General features: G+C 44.1%; 4 protein-coding genes across 13 annotated transcripts; 1 reads left to right on the top strand and 3 right to left on the bottom strand.

The window, feature by feature from the left end:
- Positions 1 to 514: 514 nt before the first annotated feature.
- On the bottom strand, positions 515 to 2346 carry lim2.4 (lens intrinsic membrane protein 2.4). Of its 2 annotated transcripts, none has more exons than XM_023811847.2 (4): positions 2160 to 2346; positions 1679 to 1945; positions 913 to 1047; positions 515 to 828 (listed from the first exon to the last, which is right to left on the bottom strand). In XM_023811847.2, exons 1-4 carry the CDS (start codon positions 2344 to 2346, stop codon positions 767 to 769), a joined length of 651 nt encoding a protein of 216 aa, XP_023667615.1. In that variant the 3' UTR covers positions 515 to 766. The 2 variants fall into 2 exon arrangements, with proteins under 2 accessions (XP_023667615.1, XP_023667612.1); XM_023811844.2 differs by having other exon boundaries at positions 1679 to 1828; positions 2172 to 2346.
- Positions 2347 to 3293: 947 nt separating this feature from the next.
- usf2 (upstream transcription factor 2, c-fos interacting) lies at positions 3294 to 13486 on the top strand. 8 transcript variants are annotated; one of them, XM_023811841.2, is made up of 11 exons: positions 3294 to 3312; positions 5820 to 5862; positions 6658 to 6701; positions 7340 to 7488; positions 9018 to 9137; positions 9287 to 9437; positions 9594 to 9681; positions 11310 to 11368; positions 11756 to 11850; positions 12310 to 12438; positions 12607 to 13486. In XM_023811841.2, exons 2-11 carry the CDS (start codon positions 5825 to 5827, stop codon positions 12694 to 12696), a joined length of 963 nt encoding a protein of 320 aa, XP_023667609.1. In that variant the 5' UTR covers positions 3294 to 3312; positions 5820 to 5824; the 3' UTR covers positions 12697 to 13486. The 8 variants fall into 8 exon arrangements, with proteins under 8 accessions (XP_023667609.1, XP_023667607.1, XP_023667606.1 ...); XM_023811839.2 differs by lacking the exon at positions 3294 to 3312 and adding an exon at positions 4734 to 4852 and having other exon boundaries at positions 7343 to 7488; XM_023811838.2 differs by lacking the exon at positions 3294 to 3312 and adding an exon at positions 4734 to 4852.
- Positions 13487 to 16912: 3426 nt separating this feature from the next.
- LOC111843862 (free fatty acid receptor 3) lies at positions 16913 to 17869 on the bottom strand. The gene has a single exon (XM_023811797.2). It carries the CDS (start codon positions 17867 to 17869, stop codon positions 16913 to 16915), a length of 957 nt encoding a protein of 318 aa, XP_023667565.1.
- A 1176-nt stretch (positions 17870 to 19045) lies between these two features.
- tekt2 (tektin 2 (testicular)) lies at positions 19046 to 24318 on the bottom strand. Of its 2 annotated transcripts, none has more exons than XM_072706132.1 (10): positions 24240 to 24318; positions 23886 to 24060; positions 23560 to 23685; positions 23192 to 23397; positions 22072 to 22215; positions 20781 to 20895; positions 20400 to 20507; positions 20106 to 20249; positions 19865 to 19944; positions 19046 to 19680 (listed from the first exon to the last, which is right to left on the bottom strand). In XM_072706132.1, exons 2-10 carry the CDS (start codon positions 24039 to 24041, stop codon positions 19485 to 19487), a joined length of 1275 nt encoding a protein of 424 aa, XP_072562233.1. In that variant the 5' UTR covers positions 24042 to 24060; positions 24240 to 24318; the 3' UTR covers positions 19046 to 19484. The 2 variants fall into 2 exon arrangements, with proteins under 2 accessions (XP_072562233.1, XP_072562232.1); XM_072706131.1 differs by having other exon boundaries at positions 23886 to 24080; positions 24240 to 24313.
- Positions 24319 to 24847: the final 529 nt, after the last annotated feature.

Here is a 24847-nt window from a genome sequence, read left to right as displayed (position 1 = left end):
AATACGACACAGTTACACCAAAATAAAAAAAATGTATTCTTGCTAATAAATACTCACTACTATAGACTACTACAGTAGGTCTATATAAAAAAAAAAAACAGGCAATAGAGCGCATTTAGCTTGGAATTGTATTTTGATACAGAAAATTGGCCCAAATGTTGGGATTTTCTCACAATATACAAGCACAAGCACTGTTCTCCGGTAACATGTGACAAGCAAATGTTTTTTTTTATTGAGTTTCATAAAGCCTTATGTTGATTTGGACATACTTGTAAATGCAATATAATTGTTCAGAGGGAATGTTCAATCTATTGCTAAATAAAGAGGAGACAGATACACAAGAACAAGATTTCTGTACAATATTGGACTAGATTGTACTGCATAACCAGAGAAAAATCGTCTCAAGTAAACAGCAGATATTAATGTTTAGTCAGCATGTTTGGCGCTTTTGTGAAGAACGTTTACATACTAATTTTACGTATCAGTGAAATTGAAGGCAATAATTAGTCACCCAGGTTGTAACAAACTTTATTGATCATTCAGTGAATGTGATTGTAACAGCATACATCAACTTCATTTATAAATAGGTAAGTAGTATTGTAATATACAAAATCTGATGTTGTCCACAAACTAGGCGCATGAGAAACCCGAACCCTCCATCACAGTGCTGCTCACACTGTGCTGATTCCAAACGGCTTTATCTTCCACCTGTTCAGTCTGGTTCTGACTCTCCTCTTTTGCCATTTACTCGTTTATAACCCGAGTTTTAGCGAGATCCAGTCATCCTTCTGCACTCGTGCATCCTGTATGCGCACATATAGAATATTCCTGCAACAGAAATTCGTTGGGTGGAAACGCTGGATGGGGATTTTCAGAAAGTACAAACGGTGCAGCACAATGTGAGAAACTTGCCTGCAAAAAACGTCATAAGTAGGGCCACCCAGCCAAGGATGTAGGACCATGAAAACCGCCAGTCACCAAAGCGCCTGCCCAGGAAGTTGACGGTGACTCCAGTGTAGATGGCCATAGCCAGTAGGACAAAGAGAGCTGAGGAAATGGGTTTGAAGCAGAGCACCGCTTTTCAAGTCAGGCAGAGAAACCTAAGAATACGTACTTTTGTCACTGTCACGTTTGCCTCGAATGGTTTTAATGCACAAACTGTATTAAGGTTTGGGTTGAAAATTAGAAGATGCACTGCAGCTTGTGCCATCCATCCATCCATCCACTAATCCAGTACAGCTTGTGGAGAGCCTGTAGATTGTCATGGGAGGCTCAGTGTACAATAAAGGGGACATTCTGGCAGTCTATAACGGGCCACACACACCAAAACACAATGTTTTTAGAGATGCCAGTTCACTCAACCTCATGTATTTGGACTATGGAGGGAAACAAGAGTATCTGGAAGAAACACAGGTTAGTGCATGCAAACTACACAAAGGAGGATACTGGTGGGTTATTACAGGTAAATCAGGAAATAATGTTGCTTTTCATGTTATAACAGGTAAATCGATTTCCTGCAATTACAAATTATAAATACCATTACAGCATATTATGTCAAGCACACCTGGGAAACCATGTTGGGAAGAGTAGTGGAGAAAAATAAATGGAATTGTGGGCAATATGACATGTGGTGAAGCTCATTATGGGAGCTGTGGAATCTGCATGTCCTGGGACTCACCGGAGATGAAAAACATGATGCCAGCAGCGAAGGAGCGGTTGAACCTTTCGAAGGCTGAGAAGTGGGCGAAGGAGAGGATGCCAGCGATGATGCCAGCGAAGCAGGACATGGCAGAGAGAATCATGAAGGCTCGTGTGGCGTTCCAGTAGGCTAGGGATGGACCACATGTTACTTTATGTAGCCTATATGAACAAGACTGGAAAAATATACTAAAGGCAACTACCCCCCACCCCAGTTGTGACAAAATATAGCCAGGGGGACCCACCCCTCAAGTTTGCGGCCAATTCCCAAGCTGCTTTTTGTTGCCAGTCCACACCCCGGGAAGTGTCAGTCATCATATGGTGTAACCTCAGATAACCAGCAGGGGGTGATATACCAGCCAGTGACTGACAGAGTGCAGTAATCCTACCCATCATGGTGAGCCGAGTATTGTATCTCCCTTAATTCCAGAGTGACTGCAGTGAGTCAGAGATCCAACCACACACTGACTCACCAATGCTGTCTGCTTGCATGTAGCACTTGCCGGACATGCAGTATCTCCACAGGCCCTGGTGGGCGAAGCTCCCCGAAAGCCGGTACTGCATCCAGTAGTCGGTGGCGGTGGACACCACCAGCAAGATGTTTGCCACAATGGCACAGAAGAGACCCCCTCCCATGAAGCTGTACATCCTGAGAAGCTCTACAACACACTGAGGGATGCGTGACCCCCATCATTACAGTGCAATGGAGCCATCATGTACGAGTTTGGTGCACAGACCAGCTGCTATAAAAACTGTTGCTTTTTACAGTAGCAAGCATGCTATTTAGCAGCAGAATGACACAGTGCATCACTGTACAATAGTGCAGTCGCTGTTAGTTATCACTATAGTTACTGATCAGCACTACTACTATGATCAGTTACTGCATTCTGGGCTCTGTTGCTGCAGGGAAATTGACATTTGTTTATTTTTAAAATTTTCTCCACCTAGTCTTCAGGGACTCCCAGACAATCAAGAATGAAACAAAACAATCAAGAACACTGAGCATCTGGTACAAGAATGTTGTGAGTTGGGAGGGAGCAAAAATGTGGACTGTTTGGAGGTCTCTGATTTAAAATCACACAGTAATACTACTATACTAAACAATTTGCCTGAAAACCAAATTATGTTAGGGAATTAAAATATTATGTGGATCTAGAGTACAAATTATTCATTGTTACAGCAGAGTAATTGAATTTGATTCAAAACAGGCTACCAATTTTTTATTGTATTGTTTAATGCAATATTCCATAAAAAAAAAATCACACTGTATGCCCATCATGTTTTGTAGCTGATATTCTGACGACCTGACACTCAAAGGTACCAGTTTCACTCAAGACGAGGCAGCAGATCACAGTATTAACTTCTAAAAATGAACTTTTATTCTTTGTTTATTTGTAATATAACTTGAATTTCTGGCCAGTCACCATTTTCCTGGTTTTCAGCCACATTACAGGTGATTCTCCCATGACTGAAGCCAACCACAGGTTCCTACCTCAGTTGTCCAGAGAAAAGTTGCCGAACAGCCAGCAGTAAGAAGATCTGGAGAGGGGAGATGCTGCGAGGCTGGACTGAGAGAGAAAGCGGAGAGGATCTCCTGGAGCTGAACTCCAAAAGGTTATCCACTCTGCTTTTTTGTCGATGGTGGCAAAATCCTTCAAAACAATTGCCCTAGAACAAATGGACTAGGACTTGCCCCTGTGGGGGGGGGGCATGTGATCGGCCCATTGAGCCTGTGCTGGTGAGGGGCCATAGGCTGGGGGAGCAGAGCAGATATGGTCCATTTTTTGTGTGGCCTTCTGGAACCGTGGATGTGCAGAGGTTTGCAGTCCTGCTGGGGTCAAAGAAACCTGCTGCAGCTGGCACATTCACACAAAGAGCCATGGCACAGCAGCAGAGTGCAGAAGGGGCGGGCACACACTGTATGTGGCACCCCTGCCAACCACAAACCTGCACTCATGCACTCGACAGCAATATTCATTAGTAAGGTTTACAGCTTTTTTTGGGGGGGGGGGGGCAGACGGACACCGACAAGATTCATGGTGTTCATGTGTTTCTTTTAATTACAGCAGTAAAAAAGCGCAGATATTTTTTTCTGCTTTTCAAGTGGTTGACGCGACATATTTTCCGACGCGCGCTCTCTGCCCGCGCTCTCTCCCCATAGGGGCGGAACTCCGCTATGCGCGATACAGAGAGCAGAGGAGAATTGTAAACGCGCGACCGTGTAGAGACAAAAATGACAAGCTGTTGTGTAGATAAGATGAATAACATAAGGCTATTTAGTTTGTTAAATAAAAGGACAATGTATATACATGTTCTATAGGAAAGGTGACTTCTGTTGTGATCTGGCGCTATATAGAAAATAAAATAAAATTAAATTAACTTGACCTTCAAGGGGGGGGCGGGAGGTGCCGGGGCGCCCTATAATATAATGGTAGGGGAAACAGTGCAATATTGTAGGATCGACCAGATAATCCACGTCAGGGGAAACACTATGAAGTTTTACAAAATACTTTAAAACTGAAAGTCTCCTGTACTTGGTTAAATAGTTCAGTTTTTCTTGCGCTTTGACTGGTTTGTTTCCTTGATTGACACATTCATCCAGCAGTGTCACATTAACATGTTACACAAGCAAGATTATAGGAAACCGACCAATCAACACACAGCAATAACTCAATGCTTAAGTGAAATATACGTCCTTTTAATTGTAATGTAGAGTTTAGAAATCCGGTCCTAGCTGAAAGTGCATTGTCTGAGCCCCCTAATATTACAAATGTTTGCCTGCAAGTGTAGTGTATGCCGTTTGCGAAATTCACTTGTACCAAATAATAGATTCTCATTGAAGCGAAAGAATTTAAAGCCAAATTTTACATTAATTAGTTCGTGCACGATGTGTACAAGTAATCTCCCACTACACAGGAATGACAAACAGGGCTTGATTATTTCGTCGAACACGTGACTTTGTCATGTGGTCCACCCGAAAACCCGGATTGGATCCCAGCGGTCAGCTGAGAGGCACGCGGATTCGATCCCGCGTGTCAGCTGAGAGCCACGCAGATGCCATTATTGTGCACAATGTTCTTTTCTAACTCACGGTATCAATTTATAGTAGCTTGGCTTCTAGGACTTACACCGAGCCGTAAAGTTATGCTTCGAGGTGACAGATGACACTCATGTTATTCATTATAATCACTGTTCAGGTTTATTTTCTCAGTGGTGATGTTAGTAAAATAAATATCCCGCCATCGGACAATGGAATTGTAGTCACTCGACCACACAATAGCTACGGCAGCGTACACTGAACGCGATACCTTATTTTCCTCAAAGATAGGCGGAATTCACAAATTTTGGGAAAATAGCTTTAACGTTCTGGAGGCAATAGTATTATGAGAATCAAATACGTTTTACTGCATGTATATCACATTTTGTTTAATATAAACAAGTGGACGTTTTCGCCATCGGTCGCGAGAACGAAAAAAAAAACGGGGTTTCGACATCCCGCGGAAAAAAAAACGGGTCAGTTCATTAAAATTTCAGCTGCTTATGCGAATCCAACTAGACTCCAGCTGAATTTTTACAGACAAAATGTCAAAACTGACGCAGATAAACGATCTTCACTTCCCTCATTGCTGTTCAAACCGGGGGAAAACGATCCAACCTTAAACACTCGCCTTCGCCGTTATGCAAGCAGCACGACCGACTCCACTCCATATTTTGTCACAAGCAAAGTTTTGCACCGAAACCTGCCGCAGGCTGGCGGACGCATTAGCCCAAACCATTTGCCGCGTCGACGCGAAAATCGATAGAATAAAACCTCGACATTTTAAAGAAGAAAAAAAAATAAACGAATCGCTTGTCCTAAGTCCACATTTGTCGGACGAGCCGGGTATACATCAGGAACTGGCGCTGCGATCAGAGAGAGGGAGGGAGAGACAGGAAGCCGAGGGTAACGCGGACAAAGAGCACAAGCTCCCGGCGAGCCGCCGCGGTCTCCATTTTAACTACTCGCATATATCTCACGTGTCCAGGACTGTCTTTCTCACATGACCCGTGTGTTTGTCCCCGTGATCAGCACTTCCATCTCCATCTATTACTGTCCCTGAATATATCACTTTGAATTTCAGACCTCATGGATATGCTCGAACAGACTTTGGACACAGTACCGAGGTAAGCGGCGGCCCGTTTCGCCACTCTCGCTTAAATGGCTTCCGTGGCTCGGCCTCCATGTTCTTAGCAGGGCCTGTTTAGCAAGTTTAAGTAAAATTTGAAAGCTAAAACTGACGATGATTTTACAGTTTGCAGTGATTTGCCACAGTTTGTGTCGGTGTCTTATCGAACACACCTAGATGTCAGTCGATTTGTATAAACGGGATGTTATGAAATCTTAGCTGTTTTGCGAATAGGTTAAGCTATCAAAAAGCTATTCTGACTTATACAACATAAAGTTATATATCAGAATTTTTTTTTGAAATTTCAACTTTAGCATTTTATTTAAATGACTTATAATTTATGAATTGAACAAACTTATTTTTTCCAAGATTTTAAAATTTGTTACGGAGGTTTTGTTAGCATAAGTATGCTATGTTGCTTCTTAACTAGCAATTTGATCTAAATAGACTTAATTTTAAAATGACATGTATACAATTTTTAATACATATTAGAAATATTAATAAACATATTATAAACGGGACTGTTACATTGTCGCCATTTAGGTTTGGTGATTTGATAAGGGGGACTTTAGAGGCTCCTTTGGGACATGAAGTTTGGAGACTGCAACCTTGGTGTCTGCAGTATAACGCTCGCTGCACAGGCACTTATCTGCTTTTGCAATTCACGTTACTATTATCAAATATATGATATTTGAATGATCAGATTACCTTTTAAATATTTCTTGCCGTTTTCATAAATGTAATATCGAAAATTAATTGAGTTAAAGAAAGACGAATTCCTATTCTCTTCTAGTCACGAAAACCAAGAAAGCGAGGAGGTTGTACAACTTCAAGAAGGTAGGCTTCTTCGGATATGACGATTTCCGTGTTATTATGTGTGCATGAATTAAAATCTAAGAGCTCAGTCTAGAGATGAGCTGGGATGATCGGGGGGCGGGACGGTATTATAACGCAGGCATTGTACCTGGTAAGCGCTGTCCTATCGACCCGGATGTTGTCAAAGTCCGTGCAGGGTCAAGACTACGTTTCGGTAGTCATTTCGGAGAGTGAAAGCTGATAGCTGATGGATTTTTGTCACTTCTGCATGCCACGATGGCATACCATCCAGAAATTCGCACGTTTTCCGCGACATGAGTCGGACTTGTGATCGCTATCAGTACTACCCATTCGTTTAAGGACGCTGAATGCCGTGATATCCAGCTGTCAGGGGAAATAGCCATATTATTGCTTCCCGATTTACTGTACTTATAACCAATCGGATTGTTTTTAAAATGCAGTTGTAGCTTGAAGTTTCAGTGCAGCTAAACAAGGTGGGATATTTCTGGAGGTTCGCATCTGCGACTGAGTTTGTTTCACATAAAGCACTGTCGTTTTCCCGGAAGTTTCTGTGAGGTGTGTTAGAGACTTTCCTCCTGCTGTTGGCCATATGGTGTTGATATGGTTAGGGTCCAAACCTCTGCTTCTCTGTGTCTCAGAAGAAAGTCTAGGTGGGGAGGAGCCAGATTCCGTTACCATAGAGACTGTGCAGCAGGGAGCTGTTACCATAGAAACGGTCCAGCAGGCTGCCGCGTTTTCGGATCATAATGTCCAGTATCAGTTCCGCACAGAGAACAGCGGCGGACAGGTAAGTTGTACAGGTGATCAGGCTGCAGCCTCATTAACTTGCACCGAATTTATTAACTCTGCGCTGCTTAGAGATTAAATGGTGTGACGTAAAAGTATTGAGACGGCGCTAATGGGCCCCTTTACCATAGTCTGTCCTGCCAAATGTGGAGTGGAGTTAGCAACATTTTTGCTTAAGCAGGAGGCCACAACACAGTTGTCAAAAGACAACTGAAAATTTCAGTACTACTTAATAAATAGGCAAGAATAAGCAAACAATCAGAACTAGAGATACATTATAGACAATTAGGAAAAGATTAATGTCTATAAGATACCTAAGGCTGAGTGAAATTATTATTTTTTTTTATCTTAAGACAACGACCCGAATCAGCACATCAGAGACGTAGAGGTAGATTCAGAGCAGGGGAACCTTATTAGGGAAAGATCGTCCTTCTTTTGTTTCAAGTCATGTCTTTGTGGAGACCTTTACTGAAAAGATCAAGTATCAGTAGGTCTTTTTTTTTTTTTTTTGTACATCGGTAAGGTTGTAACATCTTAGTTATATAATTTGTAATATCTGGCATAATCTGAAGGCTTACCATAACAAGCTTTAAAAGTATGAAATGAAAAAATTTAATTCAGCTTCAAAGGCAGCCGAATATGACAACAATGATTATTTTTAGTCAGAATTCAGTACCAAGTGCTGCAGTCAGAACTGCTTAGGTGAGAGTACAGAGAGGTAAGATGATTCACTTATTCCCAACTCCAAGCACTGCCTCATTTTTACAGTATTTCTGAGGTACACCTTACTTAATTTGACATTTGAAATTTAGGTAAGGATCAAATGCATGTTTAACACCAGAGGCAGGTGAGATCAGTGATGTGCTACATTTAGTCTGACGTTTCATTGTGCGTTTTATTGACTCCAAGCCATCCAGCTATTTGGATTTATGGCCTTTCATTGAGTTTGCATGAGAAATGTGTCTGAGGGGTGTGACATATTTGTGGATGATATGGTCCTGGAATTTTTTATCGATTGAAAATAAAATTAATGGAGCATGCGAAGAAGGGAACTATAGTGTCATTGAGAATGTTTGTGCAGGGAAGCATGTCTGTGTTTCGAGATGCACTCAGCTTTAGGTTTCAGAGTGATGCTCTCTCTAGCATGTATGTGTGTGTGGGTTAGGTTTATATTACTTTGTGGGCACCAAATGTCCCCCACAATGTAATAAAAAGCTGTTTTTTGACGTTGTGGGGACCGTTTTTTGGGTCCCCACAAAGATCTGTGAATGCAATCAAAAAAATTAAAATGCCAAAAGTCTCGTATTTTGTTTGGTTACTTGTGGTTATGGTTAGGGCTGGGTAGGGGTTAAGGTTGTCATGTTATGAAGAGTTTTCCCCATAGAAATGAATGGAGAGTCCCCACAAAGATATCATTACAAACCTGTGTGTGCGTGCGCGTGCACACATGTGTGTTTGTATTTGTTCTGTAAACACAGACATATCTGCGCGCGGAACCTGCTGTACTATTTTGGCCCTTCCCCTTTCCAGGTGACGTATCGAGTTGTCCAGGTAACAAACGAGCAGTTAGAAGCCGGAGGGGAGGGAGGTGGGACAATCAGTGTGGTCTCCACTGCCGCTTTTCCTGGTAACCCCCAGGCAGCCGCCCAGGTGAGAGCATCTGGGAGCCCGTGTCCGTGTGTCCAGCGGTGGGCGGTGCCTGTGTGTGCACGTCCATATTGTGGCTGCGCCTCTGTCCTTTCTCACTACTTAAATGTGAGCCTGTTGTTTATAATTATATTTCCTTCATTTCTTCCAAGGCCGTGGCCCAGAACACCTTCAGTAACGGCGGCAGTCCCGCTGCAGAGTCGGCGGGGGGTGAGACTCGCTTCACCTACTTCCCCGCAGCGGCCGTGAGTGACGGGTCAGCTCTCTCCATACAGACAGACCAGGCAGCCACACAGGCAGGAAGTGAGTCATTCATCTGGAACATTTGCTCGGCACAGAAAGGATTGTTACATCACAGCAGTTCAATTGAGAAGGACCTCATCAAGCTAATTGACAGATTGCCTTTAAGCTACTCTGGGTGCTGGTGTGCTAAGCAGCCATCTTGATCTCTTCACTCAGGTCAGTTCTATGTCATGATGACTCCGTCCGACGTCTTGCAGTCTAACACGCCGCGTACCATCGCACCGCGCACGCATCCCTACTCCACGTAAGTGTCGCCCACATACCTGCATACGTTCATTAGGGTCAGATCATGATCAGCAACTGGTCAGTGGATCCTGCAGTTATGTGAGGAGAAAGTTGAGTGGCTGAGTGGACCGAGTACAGTGAGTGGGAGCTTGCAGTGCAATTACAGTGCTGCACTGCAAAGTACTGCACAGTAAATTCAGCACTCAATGAAAAGAAAATGTCTGTGCGGAAGATATGTGCAGATATGTTAAACATTACTTGTCAATGGACTTCTGTTATGAATCCAATAAATTTCCAGCATTTTTACAGAATTTAGCAAGCTTCTAAATTTGGGCTGCCACTAACTATTTTTCGATGTATTAAACTGTACACAATTTTACCGATTTGGTTAATTAATTTAAACATTTAATTTTCCTCCAGAGAATCACATTGACCATTTCAGTTAATTTTATTTTGATAACAACAAACTGTATGTAATTGCAGGGCTTTAGATAACGGACACTGGCTTTTTGGCACCATACAGACATTATTTTCACCCACAGTTCAATAAGAAGATTAGTAGTATGTCTAAAATATTAATGATATGCATATTGTGATGCCCAAAGTTAATAACCTGTATAAATTTGGCATATGTTTATGCTTATTAAATTCAGTTAGTGGAACACCCCATGCTACTGTTTTGGTAAATCACAGAAGCGATAAGCAGTGAAGTGGCAGTGAGGAGAGGAGCAGCTTAGCAAACTGCAACGTCTTTTAAAAGAGGAGATATAGTGGATAAACAAGGTTAAAAGACATTGGTGGTATGGTGGTACATTTTGCTGATTGAACTCCGACACGTTTTTTGGTAAATATAGTTTTTATTTTTATGTCTGTTCACAAATTATTTTCTTGTATTTAGTGTCCATTTTCATTTCAGTTTTTGTTTTACGATAATATCACTGGTCCCAAGAAGCCCGATGCGCACGAACACACGCACTGTTTCAACGTAGACTAACCCCAGATTTTAGCCTAAACGTTTTCTTAAAAACACTTATTCAACGAAGATTCTAAGGTAGCTGGCAGATGACTTTATGGCTTTAATAATGAGGGTATTTAGCAGCTACAAGGACAAAGGATATTAAAGGGTCTCCTGTCCCATATTTACGTAGTAATATTAAAGGAAAACAGTGGTTATGATGAATTGATGCATTTCAGAAACCATGAAGCTAATTTTGTTGATGTCGACGCATTTTCCGCATCAATGTCATTGACTATGTCAACTAATTGTGGCAGCTCTAGTCCAAAGACTTTCTGTCAGAAAGAATTTCAGGTTCCCTGTCTGTTCTGCATGGGAGTTTTTGCAGTGTGTCCTGGGTAGGTGGGATGTAGCAGTGAAGGCTTTGAGCACTTTGGGTGTAAAAGCAGCACTTGTAGTTATGAGTGATTGAGCTGATCACTTGCCATACAGTGAAAATGAGAAGTTCATTAGGTTGGTGTAAGTTCTACATGGTAGCTTCAGGTTACCCCAGGGAGACTCTTGCTTTTCTCCGGTGGATCGGGTTGGTCATAGCCGACAGTGACGTCTATGTTTGCTCTCCTGTGCGTGTATCTGAGTGTGTGCCTGACTCTTGCTTGTGAACGGTGCCTCGTTCTCATTCTTTCCTGCAGAAAGTTGGAGGGACCCCGAGCTCCCAGAGATGAAAGGAGGAGAGCACAGCACAATGAAGGTGAAGAGACCATTACAGTTTGCCAGCCCGGTCCTCGGGGACCCACAGACAGTTCACGTTTTTGCTCCCTCCCAGCTCCCGGCCAAAACGTGGACTGCCTCCAGGTCGCTGAGGACCGGCTTGGGAAACACTGCACTAGAAGATCTTGGTGCATGATCATTTTAGTACATTATACTTTATAAAAGATCTGGACCTTTGATGTAAAAAAACTGTTCCGATTAGCTGTGATCTGGGTCATTCTGGCTTTCCGCAACCTGCTCTGCATCCTGACTTCTGGCCCAGATATGTTAGTTGGCCTCAGTTGGACTGTTGATTGAATGAATTGCATGAAGAATCATCTTCAGTAACCAAAGAACAAAATCATAATGTGACCTTTGTCATTGGCAGTGGAGAGGCGGAGACGGGATAAGATCAACAACTGGATAGTTACGCTGTCCAAGATCATCCCCGACTGCAACGTGGACAGCACCAAGACTGGAGCGGTATGGTCTCCGTGTGCCCGCTGTGTGATGATGAGATGCTCCGGGTCGCCGGCTGTGTGCAGTGCTGACTGTGTTGTTCTGAGGGTAACACAAGTTCAGGCATTGGGATAAATTTAACAGCAAACACTTTTCTTTGGATGTAAAAGCACTTCGATCCCCCAGGCAAAATAGTGCCGGTGATTAATTTGATTGGCCTTGATTTGGGTGGTAGGTGCTGCAAGGTGTTTTAATTATTTCAGGATAGATTTTTTTAATTCTGTGTCAGTTTAATTTCAGGGTCAGATTAATCAATTAATTTCTTATTGTTATACCTGACCTTTGCATCGTTCCATGGGGTAGATCTGAGATTCAGTATGAATTCTGTCTATGAGCATGCAGGGGGCTGCTTCACTGTGTCAGTCCTCTCTGTGTGTGTATGTGTGCGCGCGCCAGTCTCTGAAGTACCCGTCTCTGTCCCAGAGTAAGGGTGGCATTCTTTCGAAAGCCTGCGACTACATCCGGGAGCTGCGGCAGGACCATCAGCAGCTACAGGAGGGCTGCAAGGAGGTGGAACGGCTACAGGTGGAGAATGAGGTGCTTCGGCAACAGGTATCAGCCACCGGCAGCTGATCCGCGACATCACAGCTCTGGGAGCGTCAGTGTTGTCTGTTGTCACTCAATATTATTAGCGTAGTGTTGCTTTAGCAAAGGAAGAACATGATCTCTGAAGTCTCCGCCATTCCCTGGTGACCCCCCGGCTCTCCTCCTGGGCTTCAGATCGAGGAGCTGAAGAATGAGAACGCCCTTCTGCGAGCTCAGCTACAGCAGCACGGGATCGACGGCGTCGGCGACATGGCCGCCCACTGAGCGGGGCGCCGCCTCGCGCCGAGACACGTGCCCCCTGTTGGACGACTAAGAGGACATCGCTGCTGAGAACGGGGACGCCCATGCTTTTCTTCACGCCCTTGGACCCGGATGCAGGACAGAGGCGTGGGAGGTGGCAAGCGCAGCCCCCCCCTCTGCCGTTACCCCCTCTTTCACTCTGGGGAGCGGGCAGCGGCCAACCAGTTGTTAACCATGGGTATGTTCACCCATCTATGAACTATGGAGGGTTTTTTTGTATAATTGTCTTCGTTTATTATAACAATGCTTTATTTTATTTTTTTGGTATTTTTTTTGTCCTGTGACTATTAATGTAATTGTTGCTAATATCATTGTTTTTTTTTTTTCGTTTGTTTTTAATTTATTGGTGTTGCGGGGTGAGATGAAAGGCTCATGATAGGAAATAGCTTGCAAGTCATTTAATAATCACTGGGCCCTACAGTTTTCCTTTGTGCAAAATTATGAACCATTGACCCCTAACAATATCTGGCATATTCACTATAAAATGCTGAGGCCTGAATATTTGTTTTCAGTTTATTATAAACCACTGGTCTGCTTTTGGCCTGATTTTGGCCTGGGCTGGTCAGTCCCTGGCCTCAACTCTCTGTTGTTTCACATGCTTTTGGCCTGGTCTGGCCTGGCTTGGCCTACCTCCTGTATGGCATACTTTTGCCCTGCTCAGCCTCTGGTCTGGGCTGTCGCTCTTCTACTTTGCTCAGCCTTTGTAAAACAATGTGTTAGCACTTCAGAGCTAATAAATCTATAGTGAAATTTACTCTGAATCGTTAATATGTACTTTTTATATAAAAAAACAAAAACTTATAAAACGCTTATAAAAAGAAATAACATTTTCCTCTGAGAATGAATTTAGACATTCTATTTAATAAACGTCCTCCATTTAGCCATGTATTGTTAAGGTCACATATTGCAGATCCCTAATGACCCTAACAGCTGGTGACTTTGGTTCTATCTCAGTTGTACAATGCAGTTCACCAGAGAACCAGAGGCTAAGAGAAATACACCCTCCTTCATTTCAGGACCTAAATAATTGTTTGGTCCTCACAATTTCTGCAAACAAACATAACCTCGGATGAGAAAACACAACAAATTTCAATATGTTGTCATTTTTTTTCTCCTAAAAGTAAGAATTGTGTTACATGACAGAAAAGCCTCAGCTACCATGTTAGATATTCTAAATGAATATGGCGGCGCATGTTAGCTTTGCAAAATTACACCCCAGTAAAGCACAAAAGTTCTGGAACAGTATTCTTCGGACCATTGAGACCAAGCTGGAGACCATAAACACACTAGTCAATCAATACCTCAATGGCTGAAGACGAAAAAATCAAGGTGTTTGAACTGCCAAGTCAAAGTCTAATAAAATGCTGTGGTGGGACCTAAAGAGAGCCATGCATAGATGAATGCCCTCAAATATCAATGAGCTGAAGCAATGTTGTGAATAAGAACGGGCCACAATTTCTCCAAAATGATATAAGACGCTGATAAATTCCTGCAGAAAATGTTATTGTTGCTAAAGGTATTGTAGGTCTGAATGTTCCTGAGTTTTTGGGTATATAGTGTATTTTTGTTCCCACATGGTTTCTGAATGGTGGCTTACTTTTTGGAAAAAATAGCAACATATTGAAATCTGTTTTGTTTTTTTGGATTGTTCGTTTATGGAAGTTAGTGTGGAAGTTAGTGAGAACCATACAATTGTTATTTAGGCCCTGATGAATAAAAATATATAATTGAAGGAGGACGTACTTAATATTTTTCATGACTGTACAGCTGTATATCTTACTGGTAAGACAGGGTAGTTCTGGGTAAGTGTCTGGTCTTTGTGTGCGTGTGTTGGCGAGATGGAGTGTTGCGGCTTCCTCCCACGGTCCATCTTCTGTCCTTGATCACCTGCTACCTCTGTGCCTTCTCACTTCCACTCTGCACTGAACCTGTGCTGGCTGTTCAGCCGTCTGCATCTCCTGTATCTCAATAAGGATCCCAGTAATCGTCTCCCATGCTGGTGATATGTCTTTATATCAACACTCACACTGAAGATTATTTGCTTTTATACAGATATCTGTTATCACTGGATGACATCACTGTCTGGTTTATGATGTGATCAATGTTTAATAACCAGTAAGAATCACTGATAGAAGTTTGACATCAAATTGTCGTTACAGCATGAATAATCATTTAAGCTCTTCATTTTGCCAGTAATTGTAACCATTAGTAGCTGATTTTATTTTATTTATTTTAATATATTTTTTGTTAATATAAACTGAGCAGTCTGCATCCAAGCAATACAGCTTCATTTTTAATATCTTCAGAAATGTGCGGAGGCTAATTGGAGTTACCAAAATGTCCACAGTGCACGTGTGAGTGAATGGTGTGTGAGTGTGTGAGTGAATGGTGTGTGAGTGAATGGTGTGTGAGTGAATGGTGTGTGAGTGAATGGTGTGTGAGTGTGCCCTGTGATGAGTTGGCGCCCCATCCTGGGTTGTTCCCTGCCTTACGCCCATAGGCTCTAGACCCTCACAACCCTGAATAAGCACTTACAAAATGGATGGATGGATGGTCATGCTGTGCTATCTTCTTGGGGACTTTCCATAGCATAGCTATTCTGCATAGCTGTAGAGGGCGGCAGTATTCCTAGAGGTTCAAGCAAGCCGGTTTCACCTTGTCTTGTTTAGTGTGTTGCCAACGCACAAGTGAAATCGGTTGGCAAAGGCAGCGCCCCTCAGAAATTGTTGCCCTAGGCAGCTGCCTGGTCAATTATTGGATTAACTGGCAATGAACAAAATATGAAGAGATGATATAATCCTACTCATCCATCTGAATGCTGAAGTGTACTTTGTGTTGCTGTCACACGGCTTATCAAATCCTAATCTTTTAAATATTAGTTTTATGTATCACAAAGCTACTGAATAATCAACAAAAAAGTCGAATTTTAAAAAGCTGAATCGCCAAGCTTTTATTTTAAATATATGAAAAACAGATACAATAATATGCATGACAGGCACAAATCATTCAAGTATCAAAACAGGGACGGTCGGTAAATTTCCGTTGATGCTATGAACGCTACTGGCCAGTAGGTGGCGACGACTGCATTGTATAGGCTTCACTATTGGTGTCTTTCAGAGCAGTGGAGGGGTGACAGTTACTGTAATTAATCGTTAGATATTAAGGCGATCTACCCCCCAGAAAACTCTTGCAAACTGTATGGAAATACTGTCTGTTTACTTTTTCTTTTTCCCAAATTAAGAATATTTTTGATTAACCAGGGGGCTGATTTTGTGCAGCAGGTGTTCATATTACGAGGTGCTGAACTGGATTCTTATTTTGTAAAGCTAAATAACAGGATGCTGAGGTGTAGGACTACACGTGTGTCCTACTGTATCTTTTTATTGTGCTGATTGTGAAAAATCAGCAACAAGCGAAAAACTTACCACATAATGTTATATTACATGATTCAAACCGTACAATTTGTTCAGATTTTTTGTATTAAACTGACAAGATGACGAACAAATGGGAACATCAAATCAATGTTATTGTGAATCTTTTTTAGCTAGAGCTGTTCTTAAATCAGGGACCAGTGAATGAGAATCGACAAGAGCCACAGAGCTAGAGACCCCTATGCTACTATTGTGTCATTTTCTAAGTACTGTGACCAAAAATGAAGCAGTTTGGTGGCCTTTCATATTTCTACCTTCTGATGGGCTTTTAGATACTTTTTGCTGGCAGAGATGTTTCCACTAGCTAATTGCATGCATTGTACAGAAGAGTATCGACAATGTTTTACAAAGTTTTACAAAACCTTTCTGCATACCCCAGGGAACCCCACGTTGAAGACCCCAGTGCTTGAGGGAAATAAAAATGAATAAGACCGATGTCATAAAAACCAGAACCTTGCTGACTGCTAATGAGGACTCTCCCCAGAGAGGCAGGATCCACTTAAACACAGCATTAGCAATAAGCAAATTAGCATTAGCATCCCAAAAACTTTTGGCTCCCTGTGTTAAAACCTGAGTTTTAACCTTAGCAGGGCCAGCATTCAGCTCACCTGAAACACAAACATCAGAATCAGAGTGATGTCCATCTGAAGCCAGACCCCAGGGGGAAACCAGAGTTATAAATCTCAGGTCATCGTTGATGTCCCTCATTCTTCTTGATCTGATCTCTGCTGTGATGTACGCGCTCCGCTTCAGGTTTGCTTGTCGCTGCTGCTGCTCAGTCTCTGCTGTGAGATCAGTGTCTGGCAGAACAAGGCAAGCCCTGGTGCCCGGCGGCCACATAGCCTGGCTCTCAGGCCCCTGGGGGGCCCCGGGGACAGCAGGAGCATGACCACAGGCTGAAGGAAGACATTACAGGAGCTGGAGAGCATGGCCTCCTGTCTCCAGCTCACGTTACGGCCCTGCACGAATCCAACCACGTGGGACAGGTTGTAGGGGCTGTAGCACACCACAAACACCACGAAGGTGGACAGGGCCACGCCAAGGACGCGCTTCTTCCGGCCCAGAGACAGGCTGGACCGCTGGACCAGCATCAGGCAGCGCAGAGTGCAGGTGGCAGTGATGATCAGGGGCAGCAGGAAAAGCAGGATGGCCATCTCCAGGCGTAGGGGCAGGAGCACCTTCAGCTGCTCCGGGGTGAAGTTCTCATAGCAGGCCGAGCTGTTGTCATGGGGGCGGGTGGAGACAAAGTAGATGTTCTCCTCCGCGACCAGGGCTAAACTTAGATGCAGGAGGACCAGGGCCCAGAGCCCGGCACTGATGCAGCAGGAGAGCTGGGCACGGCGGTACATCTTGTAGCTGATGGGGAAGGCGATGCTGAGGTAGCGGCCCACTGACATGGCGGTCAGCATGAGGCAGCTGCCATAGAGGGAGGCGAACAGGAAGAAGCTGTAGGCAGGGCAGAGTGGCCCCGGCAGGGCCCAGGTCTCCAGCAGGATCTCGGCAGCCTTCACCGGCAGCCACACCACCAGTACCAGGTTGGCGGTGCACAAGTTGAGCGCGTACACCACGTTGGGCGTGGCCCCGCGCTTCTGCACCTTCCGCACAAACACGGCCAGCACCAACAGGTTGGCCGGCAGGCCCAGCAGGAAGGTGACGGAGTAGACGACCAGAAAGACAGAGTCACGCGGAGCCACTCCGGCGGTCATCGCTCACAGCAATTGGCCGGCCTCCAAGACATCTGCATCCCACTGCCTCCCAGTCAAACGTTAGCGTCTGGGTGCTAAGCCCTGCTGCGAAAGCGCCAAGGAATCCTCTAAACACCCACGGGAGCACTTTCACTTCTTCCGCAGCAAAATATTCAAATGTAACCTTCAAGTTGGTAAGCGTTTCATTACTGGGAGTCCTAATTCCAGTCAGATACCATCACCATGTTAAAGCAATCGAAGTTCTGATCCTGATGGAGAGACAGGTCCTCTCCTCCACCAACGTGCAGCTGGACTGAGATAGGGAAGGAATGCAGGACGTGTAGTATGGACGGGGGGGGGGGGGGGCAGTCACCCAGAAGTAATCCACCTGGGGGCATCCGGCCGGAAATGATCTCGCCAGATGGCATTTAGCAGACACCTGGCCAGCAGCTGCGGCCGCCTCCGAGTCCTTTAGTGAAATGATTCAGAATAATTGTGCTTTTTACGCAAATAGTGTAAATAAATAACATGTACCTTCGGGAAGACGTGCAGACTGTATCCAGCCAAGCGTGCGTAAATTAATCTTATGGTCGTGCAATTAGGCTATAAAGGCTCCTGCTGTTGGCTGTGTGGGCGGGGTCATCTTAGCGGTGGCTATGTGGGCGGGGTCATCTTAGCGGTGGCTGTGTGGGCGGGGCTAAACCACCTGTCACCAACCGAGGGTGGAGCTCAGTCTCTTTAAAGTTAATCATAGCAAAATTCCAAAATTACACCCCGCAATCCCGATCTCAAGGTACATCTACACATATACAATAGTGAACTGTATGTTTTATAAAAGGTAAGTTTAGAGTTATTGTATTGTGTGTAGGAGCCATGACTAGGTTTAGTCTGTAACATATTTACCATATGTCTAGTAAACACTTGAATGGACATCCAGTATATGTGCTGAACTCCATACCTAGTGAGAAATGAAATGCTTCTTCTGTGCTGTTAATTAAAACCTTGCTTGAAAGGATCTTCGTGAAATCCTTAAGTCTCATTCAGACAAATATGAAGCTCAGAATTCTTTGTCTATTGCCATTCTTACTGTACTGTTCAACACTGTTTTTTTATGATTCCCTGTGTTTTCTTTTCATGAGACATCTTCTCAAACACACAGGTCCATGTTTACAATTTGAAAGACATTCAAGCAATCAGTGAGACAGCTAAATGGTTTATTACCAATAAAATCCCATACAGATAAGTGCTTATTGCAGGTTATCTCTCTCTACATCCTAATAAACATTTCCATTCTGCAATCAAAATTTTTTCCCTCTCTTAACCCTTTAATAACAGGTGGTTTTAAAAGTAGTACTGCAAACAGCAAAATAGTCTCAAAGAGTAATCCCATTCTGTCCTCTGTACTATAATACCTACATTCTCCCAAAGTACCTCAATCGTTTACTAAACTTCCACACATTTAACAATTATATGTTTTCAGAAAAGGTTTGATTTCTTTATTCTGAACAAAATTTAAACTCATCTTACCACCGTATTTAGCAATCTAGTAGATCGACGGTACATATTTACTCTTACAATTTGACTTCAAATCCTAGGATAAGAAGGGTATAAAGTGAACAGAATTAAAGGAAGAGGATCAGGGCTGCAGCTCTCCATCCCAGGTGGACTTGGTGAGCGAGGTGACGGTGCCAGAGGCCAGCTGGTCCCGGCTCACGTTTGCCAGGTGTTTTCTAGTTTCCAAGCTCTGCTGCTCCAGTGAGAGGGCGTCCGACTTACAAGAAAGGTCCTCCTCCATACAGGCTTCATGCTGCTTCAGAATCTGCAGGGAGTGCCTAGGAGGAGATGGGGCGCAGAACCCGGTCAAATAAGCAAGAGCCAATCCGCAAAGAGTCACATGGATATAAGCCAATCCCCCGTCAGGACGTGGCAAACTCTTACATCATATCAACCATGATGAAGCTTGACTTTCTCACTAGTCTCATAACATATAACAAAGCGTAATGAACAGAGACTTACTGGGCTTGGGAAAGTTTTTGCTTCAGAGATGTGACAGTGCCATCGAGCTGTTTAGCCTCATCCAGCAGCCCGCACTGCACCTACACAACCACAGAGTCAGTAAGAGTCAATGGTAACCCACTGGTATGTAGTGGTAGTTTGTACCCTACAATGGGTTGACATCAGGTCCAGCATGTTCCCTGCTTTTTGCCCTCTGTAAGCGAGTAAAAAAATGGATTTATGAATGGATGGATGGATATACCTGGTCCTGGCAGAGGTCAACCCCTGGTCTCATGGTTCTGTTCTCCAAGCGAGTATGGACCAACTTCAGAGGAGCTTCTTTTGCCCGAAGATCTTCTTCCAGCCCACAGATGTCACGCTCTAGCTCGGCAATCTCTTCCTTGGTCTGACAGACAAGATTAAACAAGCACAGAGTCACCCTATCCATCCCTACAGGAACAATGGACATTCATGTAATCTCCAGGCTCTCAAATTACAGTACAAAGGAGACGATGTAAAGAGGAAGGTGATGGCGTTGAACACGCCCAGAACTAACAGTCTTTTGTTGCCAGAGCAACCCGTCGTACGCCTGCTGCAGATGGTGAGCCTGTTTGCGCAGAGCAAAATTGGTGGAGATGTACTGGGCCTGGAGTTCATTCTGAACCTGATGGAAGCAGCGGCAGAGTGAGGACAATATAGGACCATAGTCACACACATCTCCCTGTAATGGAATTCACAGTAAGCATGGTATAAATCTACCCGAGTCATGATCTTGCTGAGGGTCTCCTCTAACTAACATACAATCACAGTCAAGTCCGCCTGGTCTTGGACAACATTCACAATAATTAATCAGGTTTGACTGAAAGTTCCCCCAAATCATTGTTAAAGCCATGTGCTCCTCTACCCAGTGTAAAGGCAGGAACTGGTGGCTCTTTACCTGGGCAATGGTCAGAATTATATCCTCCCTCAGCTGCAGAGAGGCCAACATCTCCTTCTCTGCCCGGCTCACATTGTACCGGCTGAACTGCTCCCACTGCTGGGGAGTCGTGGACCTGCAGCAGAAATTTCCTTATGAAATCAAAGAAGCCTACTGAGGGATTGCAAATGCTACTTCTAACATGTGTTGGCCTTCAGTGTATATGTAGGCAAACCACATAGCAAATTGTAGGCTTAACAAATTAAAGTAACATGTGTCCAACTCAGGAGATTCTGTTCAATCGTCAATGCTGTGAAGTAATTTGCACTGAAGTAAAGTATAATAAGTTTGTACAGTTTTTCAGTATATATATCCATTAATGGACGAGTGAAACAGAATTTTATTTAAGCACAGAAAGCATATTCTCTAGTGCAGGGATGACCTCAGATGGATTCATTATATCATTATCCATCCATCCATCCATCAATTTTCTATATCTGCTTGTCCCATACAGGGGCCCAGGGATGGGGGGCCAACCCATCACAGATACTAACATTATATGTGAACAAATTTAAATATCTAATTTATGACAATAACAATTCATAATAAATTAAAGCCTATTATAGCTTAATCCTTTAATAAACAATGACAGTAAAATGAATAGCAGACACAAGCACAGTGCTATCCAGTATAATCCAGTGACTATATATTGCATACAGTGAGTGTATTAGTTAGAGCAGTGTTTTCGAACCCGGTCGGCATGGACCCACAGACAGTCCCCGAGGACCAGCTGGAGAAACACTGCATGCAGGGGCGGATTAAGGTGCACAGAGGCCCCTAGGCTACAGTAGTCTGTGGGCCCCCCAACCCCGCCCCCCTCCGCGCCAATGGGGGCCCCCTTGCAGGCAGGCACACGTGGGGCCCCTAGGCTTAAGCCATATCTAGCCTGTGCGTTAATCCGCCCCTGACTGCATGATATAACACTGAAAAACGTGAGCTGTATATGTACATACATCTACACCATGTGTGTATATTACAGCTGTATATGTACATACATCTACACCATGTGTGTATATTACAGCTGTATATGTACATACATCTACACCATGTGTGTATATTACAGCTGTATATGTACATACATCTACACCATGTGTGTATATTACAGCTGTATATGTACATACATCTACACCATGTGTGTATATTACAGCTGTATATGTACATACATCTACACCATGTGTGTATCTTAGAGTAGCTGCTGCTGCCTTGTGAGCTTCTGCTCTGCACGGAGGAACCTGTCTGCCGCACGACTTACCCTGGAGGCACACGCAGGGGGTCGGGTTTCAGCGAGATGTCAGCTGATGTGACTGTGAGCGACAGGCATGTTCTGTCAACATCCAGGGCCTCGGTCTTGCTGTTCAGGTCAGATATAACCTGCTGTCTAGCCTCCTGTAAGAAGCTTGTAGATCAATTGAAAAAACATGTAATCAGTTCCCATTACATTTATTTAACTGGAACTTTTGCTCAAAGCACGGAAAGGCAGACAGTACATTATAAATGTACAGCTGTCAATTATGCATATATGTGCAGCTAGGCTGAGCTTCCAGTGAGTGACCACTTGTGTTTTTACTTCTTTTGCTAATGATGGTGTCACCACTTCGGTGGGGGAATGCTGATGAACACTGGCAGCACATCTAGGCTGAACCACATCCTTGTTCCCTGTGTTATGTGGTAAGGATGGATGGATGGATGGATGGACGGACGGACGGATGGATGGACAGTAACCTGTGTGGTTTGTGGACAGTCTTTGATACATATAGTCAGTTTGTGTAGCCCTTGGTCGCTGTATATTCCTCTGACACCATGGGCTAGCATGCATTATGTGTTGCTAGGCAACCAGTCATGTTTGGTTACATTCAATGATTCGAAAGGATGTGGTAAGGTGAGTGTGTTTTTGCCACACTGCAGAGGCTGCTGCCCCCTGACCCTCAGCACCTGCTGCCATTAGACTTATGGCGGGGAAGCGCGGCTAAACCACACATTGCTACCAGCAGAGATGTTTTACAGCTCTTACCCTGGGTGTTGAGAGACCTTCACACAAGGTCCATAAAACCATAGACCTGAGCTGATTATATATTGATCCATGACCAATTAAGAACCCATATGTTCATGGGCATAAATTATGGATGGGTGTGGGTGGGATGGGGGGGGGGAGTTGTAACCTCCCTAATAATCAAACCTGGCCAATACAACCCCCTCCAAATAATCTCAACCCCTCCAATGACCAACCCAAAGTTACGCCCTTGCATATGTTAAGTAGACCACTATGACTTACTACAGAGCACAGCTCTCTGGAGGGAGGAGTCTGTGCTATAATCTTGTAGGATAAGCAGCAGCCTCCTATCTGCAGGGCCTCCCCCTCAGCAGTCTCTCACCACAGCCGCTGGAAGGCCTTCTTGATTCTCTGCTGCAGGCTCCGCTGCGCCCTGCCGATCACCTCCACCTCCTTCCTCAGCTCGGCCTCCACAGGATCGATGAGGAGCTCCCTGCCCCGCCGTCGCTCCCTGATGGTCAGGCACTCTGTGCTCACCTCCAGGGGCACCACTGTGGCAGATAGGGCCTGTTCTGCTTCCTCCTTAATCTGAGGGTGGGACAGTGAGATGATCCCAGTCTAACAGTAACAACAATGCAGCTCTTCCACAGCCTTGACTCATACGCTTTTTTAAAAACACTATGGACATCACCAAACTAGTGAAAGTTAGATAAAAGCCACCTTTGCAGATATCAAACATGACAGATTCACCTTTGTAAGCACCTTGATCTCCTGGTCTACATCCTGTGCACATGACTCCAATCTGCCCTTCCAGTTGGACACCTCCTGGATCCTCTCACTCAGCCTGCGACTGCTGTCACTCTTGTCCCACTGAGTCTAAAAGGTGTATTATCCAGATCATGCAGGAACCATAACGTCTCGGACTAGCTGTTGCTGCCATTGTGCTTGTGGTTCTCCTCGTACCAGTTCTGCGCTAGTACTCATATATGCTCTTTATATCAAGCGGAGATACATGCCTTTTCTTTCGCACCATCGCAGGGATCGCTAGCCCCATTTTTATTACTTAGTTTGTCTACCTTATTAGCTGTCTCATCCCGCAGAGCTCTTCCTTCCTGTCGGATCCGCTGAGATGCCAGTCGGCTCTGGGCAGCCGTGTTAGACATGAGCCTGTTGCTGCTCTCCCATTCCGCCACGCTGCATCGCTGCCCCGGCTTTCCGTTCAGAGCGGCCATCCCGACCGCGATCCCTCGGCTGACAAGGCAAACCAGCCCCTTTAGCAAAGAAATAGGCTTATAGCGGACAGACTGCACGTGCTTCTTTATCAGTGAACGTTTCCCTAACTTCAACATGGCAACTGTGCGGCGACAAATATAAAAATAAGAAGTAATACGTAAAACACTCATGGACTCTGTAATGTCCTAACAGCTTACCTGTAAGTTTTTCTGCCCAAATTTTATGTGACTTATCTGGAGACCCGAGCAGGGACTGTTTCACCAAAGCAAACACGCCGTTTCTAGGTAACGCATACATCCAATAGTAATGCTGCGATCGCAGCTTAATAATTAAATACTACCGCAAAATACCAACAAATCTGTCAAATGGCACGTAAAATAACAATATAAACGTTGTGTATTTACTTTATGGACTTAAAATAGTCTATAGCGAAAATAATATGAAAATACCAAAACAGAGATGAATGTCTGAACAGTAAATCGATTCTGGAAAATTCTGTTCTCATGCAATTAGTGATTGGATAATTTGAATATAACCATTTCCTTCATCTCAAGCTTACGTGTCTTTTTGAAGTATTTCTCAAAATCGCAATGGTTAGGTTTTAACATTTTATTTTCCATTAATGTTTTGAGTTATCCTTTTGCAGTCATACAGAACTCGATTAAAAACAACCGCCTGGAAGTCCATCCATCCATTCATCCATCCATGCACCTATTTTAATTGTATTTATAAAGCGAACGGCATGTCAGTGATGTAATGCGCCATCAGACCCGTAGGTGTCGCTGGAAGCCCGTGCACCTGCCGG

This window comes from Paramormyrops kingsleyae, chromosome 23, assembly GCF_048594095.1.
Source record: "Paramormyrops kingsleyae isolate MSU_618 chromosome 23, PKINGS_0.4, whole genome shotgun sequence".
Classification (NCBI taxonomy): domain Eukaryota; kingdom Metazoa; phylum Chordata; class Actinopteri; order Osteoglossiformes; family Mormyridae; genus Paramormyrops; species Paramormyrops kingsleyae.
Note: the sequence above shows the minus strand (reverse complement) of the source record. Positions and strands in the feature narration are given on the sequence as shown.